The sequence below is a fragment of the Sitophilus oryzae genome, unplaced genomic scaffold (genome assembly GCF_002938485.1).
Source record: "Sitophilus oryzae breed Bouriz unplaced genomic scaffold, Soryzae_2.0 scaffold_1559_pilon_pilon, whole genome shotgun sequence".
NCBI lineage: Eukaryota > Metazoa > Arthropoda > Insecta > Coleoptera > Curculionidae > Sitophilus > Sitophilus oryzae.
This window is the reverse complement of record NW_022146235.1, coordinates 429,516-439,030: the sequence shown is the minus strand read 5'-3', so window position 1 is coordinate 439,030 and position 9,515 is coordinate 429,516. Positions and strand designations below refer to the sequence as shown.

General features: G+C 29.9%; 1 protein-coding gene across 1 annotated transcript; it reads right to left on the bottom strand.

The window, feature by feature from the left end:
- Positions 1-3,613: 3,613 nt before the first annotated feature.
- Positions 3,614-9,026, bottom strand: LOC115879029. Its single transcript, XM_030895658.1, has 3 exons — positions 8,938-9,026; positions 6,450-7,511; positions 3,614-4,739 (listed from the first exon to the last, which is right to left on the bottom strand). Exons 1-3 carry the CDS (start codon positions 8,938-8,940, stop codon positions 4,638-4,640), a joined length of 1,167 nt encoding a protein of 388 aa, XP_030751518.1. The 5' UTR covers positions 8,941-9,026; the 3' UTR covers positions 3,614-4,637.
- Positions 9,027-9,515: the final 489 nt, after the last annotated feature.

The following is a 9,515-nucleotide window of genomic DNA, read 5'->3' as shown; positions in this document are numbered from 1 at the left end:
ATGTAATAAAAAATTGTGGCCCCATTTAAAATAAGAAAGTTGCTGTCAACTTCCGGTATTTCCGGAAGTGCCGCCATATTGAAAATATTTTTAATCGATAGATCTCGTTGTAAAACAATGATGTGCAAAAAATCTCCAAGCTAGATGTTGTACCTAGTTCTCTAAAAACTTCTAATGCACGCTCAGCCTGGGACACCCTGTATTTCGACCCCTGGAACATGCCTATGAAATTTTTTCTTTCTGCGAAAAAATTTTTGAAAAAAATTCTGGATATTTTTTTAATATTTACTTAAAAAAACATAATATATTTATAATATGGCAACATGTGTAGCAGATTAAATTTTCACTAGTAATACCCCTAGAGGTCAAATTATTTCCGGAAATTTTTTCGAGCTCATGAATATTTCGAAAATTATCCCGAATCGAAGACCTCGTGTGGTATTCGGTAAGAAAATTCCACACCAAATTGTGTTTGAAAATCAAATAATTAAAATGTATTTTTCGATTTTTGGTCGAATTGATTAGTTAGTTACTATGACAACTAAGTGACACCCAAACCTAAAAACTATTTCAGTTCTGAAGCTGTCAAGCGGCACGGCTTAAAAAAAATGTTTCGCTTCGGTCATGAAAGCAAAGAAAATATTCGTCAGGAGATGAAGCAGTTGACACCCGCGAATACTGGGAAATCGAAGTCAAGCGTATGGAAGCAGTTTACAAACTTTCATCTCAGCTTTGAAATTAAAATGTATCAAAATTATCATGTAAACAAATAAAAACCAGACTCTCAAAAAGATATTCTGTCATTATAAACGTCAAAAAATTTCCAGTATAATTCCCTGTTAGGTGCCCACAAGGAAAAAAATTTCACTAAAATTTATCCGTTGCCATGGTGATTTGTCAAAAAAACACGTTTTGATTGATTAAAAATTACAGGTGTGGAATGTTCAAAAAAGTAAACCTAGTCGTTCTGAAAATTTAACCGAAAAATATTTTTTTTAATTTTCAAGGTAAAATAACTCGATTATTTTTTTTGATTGATTGAAAAACGGTAAAAAGAAAATATGTTTCTTTTATCGAGATCTACCAGACCTGAAAATTTGATATAATGTATTATTTATCTAAAATTCCTCTTATACTAAAAAAATACTAAAATCAAATATTATCACCAAGTTTATATTAGGTTTGGAAAGGTTACTTCAATTTGATATAATTTGAGTTATTGGACTGTAAATGGAAAAATTTTATTAAAAAAAGTTTTGACTTTTTCATTTTAGAAAATAATTTTATATTTGAATTACAGACGGTGAGTGTGAGAATTTTCTTTCTAATTTTAAGTTCAAAAACATAAAATTTTTATGATATGGAAACAGAGGCAATACTTAGAGAAATAAAAAACTTATTATTTTAGTGAAAATATTTGCACTTATTTAAAACTCACTCTGTATATTTTTTAAGATGTAGAATCTATTTGAATAAAATTTATTCTTTTTTTACTTCACATTAACGTAGCAGCAGTAATATGAATTGTAGCCGGCCGTAGCTCCAGCGGTAATGTGTCGGTAGGTACTGGGTTCGATCACCAGCCAGTACTGTCGCTTTATTTATTTAAATAAAAATATTTATTTATCTAAATAAAGCAACCAATGAACCGGCACCTCAAGGTAGGCAATGGCAAACCACCTTGAGTATATTTGCCTTTTACAGCCTCTCAAATAGTGCCATTCGGATTCGGTGATAAACTGTAGGTCCCGTGAACTTGTAAGAAGAAGTAATATGAAGGTAATAAAACACACAAGATCATGTTAATATTGACATTTATTATCAGTCAGTAAGATACAATACACACGGATTCACTGTGAGTTTTTATCATTTTCTTTTAAACAGAATAATTTCTCTTAATTGTATTATAGTACGCCAGCTACATTCAGTAGTGTTTTTTAATATATTACCAAAATATATTTAATATATACATTTGTTGTAAAAAAATATGAAGAGATATGTACAATAGTGTTTGCGCCGAAACGATATATAATTGTATTAAGTGATTTTTGTAACAAATTTCGATATCTTTACTTTAACTATACATATTTATGATCGACGAAATTACAAATATCACTTTTATTAAATCAAAATTAATAGTCTATACCATGCTTAGTTGTGAATAGTTAAATTTGAACGATTTTGAATTTTAAGAAAGCAATATTGTTCAATTTTGAAAGATGTTACGATAAAGCTCAGGATTGGTTGAAAAATATTGCTTTCCTGTTAATTACCTGATCGTTCAAACCACTTCAAAAATAAATAAATATGTGGGCTAAAACTATATTCTGGAGAATAAAGGATTTTTGTAATAAATTTCAATATCTCTCATTTATCTCTACATTGATTTGATAGGCAGTATTACAAAAATCCCTTTGAAATAAGATAAAATACAATTGACCGATTTTGAATTCTAAGAAAGCAACGATGTCTTTCAGTTGTTAGATGGTAAGTTCTCAGGATATATAGAGAAGCACCATTGCTTTCCTATTAAATACATAACAGATCAAACCACATAAGAAATATAAATTGAATTTAAAGCAGCCCTAGTTAACTAAAGAATTCTATAATTGCTGCACGAAAAAAATAGAGAGGCACAAGATCTTACTTCTAAGTTTCTACCTACAAAAATACACATGTGCTGTATTTTCCTGTGTTGCACTAAAATTTAACAATTTCTTAAAGGCTAGCAGCAGCTCTATATTGTATATTGGCAAAATAGAGGTGAAATCTAATTATATACATTATATTCAACTTATTGTCAGTTAAATTAAAGCAGACATTTTCAGCTTCAAGATATTTTTCCAAGTTGCACATTTATATAACAATTTTACATAGTTGGCATGTTTAATTATTTACTTTTATATTTTGTATTTAGCAAAATGCATATATTTCTGGAAAACATATACATAAAATATTGGTATAGTTAAACTTAAAAAAACATAATTTTAAGTAAAGTTAAAATATAGTAACATATAGGTGACATTTTCTGAAACCTATATATCTACGTTGATATGTACTAATTATAATTACTGAGACAAATATACATCTTTTTTTAATGAAATGTAATAATTATAGCTGTAAGCTTATTTATATTTTACTAATACGGTATAAAAAGGGTTAACAAGTATTAGTAAAATTTAAATAAACCCACAGGTGTAATTATTATATTTCATTAAAAAAGATGCATATTTGTCTCAGTAATTATTATTAATACTTATACAGGGTGTCTCAGAAATAAGTGCAAGTATTTTAAGTGGTTGTAGATCTCAATAAAAGAAATATATTTTCTCTTTATCGTTTTTCAAATAAGTCCAAAATAACAGAGTTATTTTACATTGAAAATTTTCAAAAAAAAAAGATTTTTTGCTAAAATTTTGAGAACCAATGGATCTTTTCTGGATTTTCTTTCTTGTAAATTTAATCTACTACCTATGTTGCCATGTTATCAAGAAATTATGAATTTTAAATAAAAACTGAAAGACATTTCCAAAAAAAAAACTGAATTAAAAAAAATCGCGAAAAAAACCTCCTAGGCGTGTTTCTGGGGTTGAACTATACTACCAGTTAAAATGCTTGCACTTATTTCTGACACCCTGTATATATAAAAAGGCTTAAGTTGGTTTGGAAATAACGATCGATGCCATCCACGTTGTAATTTTACACATAAAATGGAAGTATAGTTTATTTTTAAGCCAACCGTCCATTATTTTGATTGTAAGATATAGGTATGTAAAAATATAAAGAAATTTAGTTTAAATAGTTTTGCAATGATAATAAAGAAAATAAATATCTTATTTCGTAACACTGAATCACTGTAATTTTACAATTAAATTTGAATTAAGATGTGGTTCCTTTAAATTACATTATACATTTCTATTAATATGTTTCAACTAGTTAGTTAAACTTCCAATATGTATACTAACAAGCACAGTCCATTTTTCTCTATATCACAGGTTAAATCTGCAATTTTCGAGAGCTCAATAAAGCTTATCTTCATTTGTTAAATACAAAGCTCTTGGTAAGATTTTGATTCTCTAATCCACGTCATATAAAAATAAAATTGCATAACACGTCCATTCATTCCCAAATACCCTGTGACATCATAAACAAGAAAACTATCTTAGCACATTCTAGGTACTTTGCATTTAAATAGACATTATCTAGTATACTAACTCTATTTACTTTAATAGTATCTTATTTGATAAAATTGTAACATGTCAAATTATGCTATTGATGATTTGTATTTAAATCTATAAAGTGCTTTCTATTCTAATTATGTACAATCGTTTCTACCTAAAATGGAAGGATCTGTTAAAAGCAGAGAAGAACGGCAAAAGTTCTTTGTCTAATTTAGAAATTAATAATACTCATTTCTGTCAGTCTTTGAACCATCTAAGTCAATTCACTCGTATGTTTTCTGTTACAATTTTTGGAAACTCGTTCTGATTAGTAAAATAGAGCGTTAAATTTGTGTATATTTAGTAATATATAGAAGTTTCCAAATTCTGCAAGTGTAAACATCGCTCTAATTTTATAATATACCTATCTATTTGTACAGTATAAATTTTAAAGAATTTTGAAAGAATTTGGCATGTTTACTGTGCTTTTTTCAAAACGGATAATTGTCTGGTCAAGCTGTCCTCGCTCGAAACGATGCGCTTTTTCATTGGTTCCTGAAGTTCCTCGTCAGGATGTTCCTGGAAGATAATATGCAATGTTTTAATAAAATAAGAGAATTATAATGTTAGATTTAGATAAAAAAAAGTTTTTATTGATTTTAGTTTTGTAGCTGCAACCGCTGGAGGCTTTTCATCTCCTTTTCATTCATGCCTACTGCACTGCGCTATAAGTGGAGACTGGCGTCGACAAAACTTGGCTCCGCGCCAAATTTTCGCCAGTCTATTACATCACGGGCACTCTTTGTCGCCTGTGACGTCATTTTACCACACCCTTTCTTTATTTTTCTCTCCCGAAAATATTTTTGCAGAAATAATGATAAAATTTATTACTTCAATAACGATAAAAAATTCGATTTATTTCCTTTTTATTATTTCGATTTAGAGAATTAAATTTGTGTAGTTTAAAATTTTCTTTTAATTAAATTTTAACTTCTGTGGGGTCATTCAATTTGCATGTAATAATGGGGTTTGTCAAATTTATTCGGGGAAAAACAATAAAATTAATGAATAACTTTGAAAATATCGGAATTGTTAAAATTGTTCAATTAAAACGAATTTTAAACTACTTCCATACAATCTACCGGGTGCGTCTCAAAAGTGGCTCACCCCTATAACTTTTTTATTTTTTCAGTTATAAAACGAGATTTGGTATGTTAGTATATGACATAAATCAGAATGGATGGACGTATTCAATTGTCATTTCCTGTTTCACCGGAAATGACTACTTTTGATTTTTAAATGGCGCTCTCGGAATTTTTTTACGTTATTCGATAGAAAATAACACTCTGAATAGAATAAAATATCATATGTCAACTTTTGATATTTTCGCATATGGTATTTGAAATTATAACTTGGGGTTCATAACGAAAATTTGACTCGAAATGCCAAGTGTGTGGTATCAAATGATTCGTAAAAAAATGCTTTTTCCAAATATGCTAATGAGCCACCCCCGTTCCATTTGAAAATATTGAAAAATGATTAAAAATAACGATTTGAGCCGTTTCTAACTGGCCAGGAAAATACACTAAGAGCATTAGACGATCAAATCTATTTTTCCAAGGTGCCTTGATTAAGAGTTAGTGTTTTTAACATAGCCATCGCACTCTAGATTGAACTTTAAAATACGATTTTTTATTAAGCGAGTATGTCAAAAGTTGAAATTTGATATGTCATTCTATTCAAAATGTCATTTTCTATCGAATAAAGTAAAAAAATACCGAGGGTGCTATTTAAAAATCAAAAGTTGTAGTAATTTCTGGTGAAACAGGAAGTGACCAAAAACTGTCAAAAAATGTCATATACTAACATACCAAATCTCGTTTTTTTGTTTGTTAAAATAAAAAAAGTTATAGGGTTGAGCCACTTTTGAGACGCACCCGGTATATCTTGTATTATACCTGTATCAGTTCTATTGTCTGGAGAACTACAACGTTGCAGTTTGTTATAAGATATAATGCATATTGTAAGCAGATATTGCCTTTATATGAAGTTTAAATTATATCTTAGAAAACTCGAAGTTTGCAGAAATAGAACCACAATTTTGTTTTAGTTGCAAACTAAAATTATTTACGATCTATTTTATAGATATAAACAATGATTCAATATAGAAACTAAAAGAATTTCCAACTTCCATTGTCTTTGTTTTAACTTACACGTTTCGTTCAGATCACCGACAATATACAATGCAAGTCAAACATTTTTTTAGTATCAAATTATATAGATACTTACATCTTCGTATTTCTTTTCCATCTCTAGCATTTTTCTGATGGTATCATATACTGACGGTGACCTTTTTCTCTCTTCTTGCTGATTGATCATACCCAATACGGATTCTGAAAACGGATGACGTACTGGTGTTGCCGGTCTCATCAGCACCTCTTCTTTCTGTCCTCTCACGTCCCTTCGAGGTCCTTCAGTGGATGGTACTGGAGGTTCGGTGATTAATACATCTTTAATTACTGGCTTACGGTCTGTGTAGACTACTACGTCATCCTGACTTCTTTTCACCAAGCCGTTGTTAGGTTTGACTCTCTGTCTGCGCTGTTTTCTATCCCGATTTTTCCTTTGTTTCTGTTTCTTGGGAAGTTCTTTCAGCTCCTTAACGTCTTCGTCTTCAACGTTGACCGGCCTGTCGTATGGGACGTCATCCCATTTGGATGGAATTGTAATAACATCGGAGGTTTCATCTACTGCGTAATCGTAGGGATATTGATCGTAATATGGACCCTTTTCTTTGGAGGGTTTATCTGTTCCTTGGAACATTTGTTGCATCATAAGGTTATTTAAAAATGCAGCATTAGTTTCGTCTACGTTAGAGTCACCCTCTAAATTATAGTCATTCTCGTATCGAATCTCATGTCCAATCGGTTGGGATCTTTCTCTTTGCTCTCTCTCCATATCCTGTACGATTCTTTCCTGATCATTTATCGTCGGATCCACGTAATTGTAATAGTCGTACTTGCTTCTCGCTGGTTGCATTTCTTGATAGTAATACGGCAAACCAGCTTGATAAAGATCATAATTGGATGTTCGAGGATATATATAATAGATTGGGTAAGCGTCTGGAGTGTAGTAGTAGTCGTCTGGGTATGCTTGTGCGTAATTTGGATAATAGGTGTAAGGGTACCTCTGGGTACGGACGTAAGTAGTCTCATATGGATCAATAGGATCAACAGTAGAGCGGTACCTTCCGTACCGTTTAGTACCATATATGTTACTAGGGTAAGAAGTGACCAAGTCAATTAAAAAGATTAGGAGGATTTGCATTATGGGTAAATCTTTAAGAGCGATCTGAAATAAAAGAAAATAATATAACAATAAAATTTAAGATACGTTATTGATTTATTTAAAATTTTCATATAAATTTAAAGGGTTTTCTGTGATAACGGATATTCAGTCAGGTATTATATTATAGATTACTTTGGTCTTTGATTAAATTTTTGTTCCGGTAAATTCATAGAGGCGTTATGAGATCAATGGCGCTTTTTCAACAAGTGGATTCTCGTCCATGCGTGATTAATACGCTACGCTTTGTGGCAGGAAAACCAACACAAGCGCGGTAGGATATTTAAACGTTATTGGCATTTGTATTATATCGCTAATAAAGATAAAAAATTCGTTAACTAGATGTTACCATATGGCGCTTTTCACAGTAATTATTTTAGTTTTCACTATAATTTTATTGTCGAATATATTTTTTATATAATAAATAATTGTTTAGAACTGGATAAGATAAAATATTAATTTTATTCTTATATACAGGGTGGTCCGAATTGTATTCGGGAAATTACAGCAACTTATTCTGCAGAAACTTCATTTTTATATCAATTTTTTCCAAATAATTTCTAAACTAATGTCGATATTTGGATGAAAATTGATGACGATGTTGATATTTGGTTGAAAATTGATGATGTTTCTTGATACGAAAATTTTGATCTCGGTGTCAATAAAGCTCATATTTATAGAAAGCGCCACTTACATATTTCTTAATTCGTTTGAAGAGTAATAAATTTATGTCGGTACCTGTATAAATCCACAGAGTGAAAAAATGTGTATTTCCGGTATTTTCTACTTAAAAAAATATCTCTTAACAAAAAATAAATATGTTGATTAGATAGTTATTGACTGAAATGATAAATCTGAAAACTTTTTATTTTTTTTTCAAATATCGAGCTTAATTTTTTCCAAAAAATCGAAAAAAATTAAATTTCTACAACCTGCAGTTCATAAACGAACATTTTTATAAGATTCCCTAATAAAAGACCATCCGGTATGCTAAATAATAAAATAAACACTAATAGTCATTAAAATGTTATTTTTAATAATACAATATAAACCATAATAATATAAAATCATATTAAAACACACTATTCTTTACAAATCTTAAATAATTTTAATTTATTAATTAAAAGCAATATAATTTCTTAATTATACGAGTTGTTCTGTTAATATTAAATAAAATATATTATACTATTATTTTATCTTTATTTGAAAATATATTTTTTATATATTGTAAATAATTGAAATATAATTATTGTCTAAATATATTTTTATATTTATTAAATATATTGTGCATTGTGTTTATTAGACAAAAAAATAGATTAATTGTATGTTTAAAAAAATATATTATTTAGATGTAATAAAAAAAATATTTTTTTATTAAAAACATATTTAATTAAAAAACATTATGAATTAGAAAAATAATTTTGAGACTTACCATTTTAAATTAACAACACAACACAAAATATCAACTGTAACTATACACCGGCACTGCACTCTTGATCTGCCGCAGATTGTGAGGGAAATGTGTCACCCCCTACGCTGTTACTTCTATTTATAACCGTAGTCTCCCCTACATCAAGCACCCACACACTTATCAATGAAATACGTCAGGGTGGGAGTAAGGCCTGGAATATGCAACATCGTCGTCCCATTGGGCGCGTATTCAACAAGCTGCCTTCCGATTGGTCGTGACGATCGCGCTAGTATTGATCGTTCAAATACGGGCGCGAATTCTCGGAACGACAGTGCCGTTATTCGCCGAATTCGATTCATTCATAACTCCGGCATTTTTCGGGGATGGAAGCCTTAAATGGGACTTGGACTACGTTTCAGAAGTCTAACTGGAACAGGCTACATCCATGGGTGTGTCGTAATAGACTCCTAGATACTAAAGAACGCTGTTATACAATGCCAATGGAGTTAATATCCTTTGATTATTTTTAACAATAATATGAAAGCAACAAATAAAAAATGAAACCAAGTTGAAATCTATGAACAATTAAATGTGTCTAT

Coding starts and splice junctions, on each gene's coding strand:
- LOC115879029 (XM_030895658.1), bottom strand. Junction 4,740..6,449: donor TGGAAAAGAAATACGAAGAT/GTAAGTATCTAT, acceptor ATTATCTTCCAG/GAACATCCTGACGAGGAACT.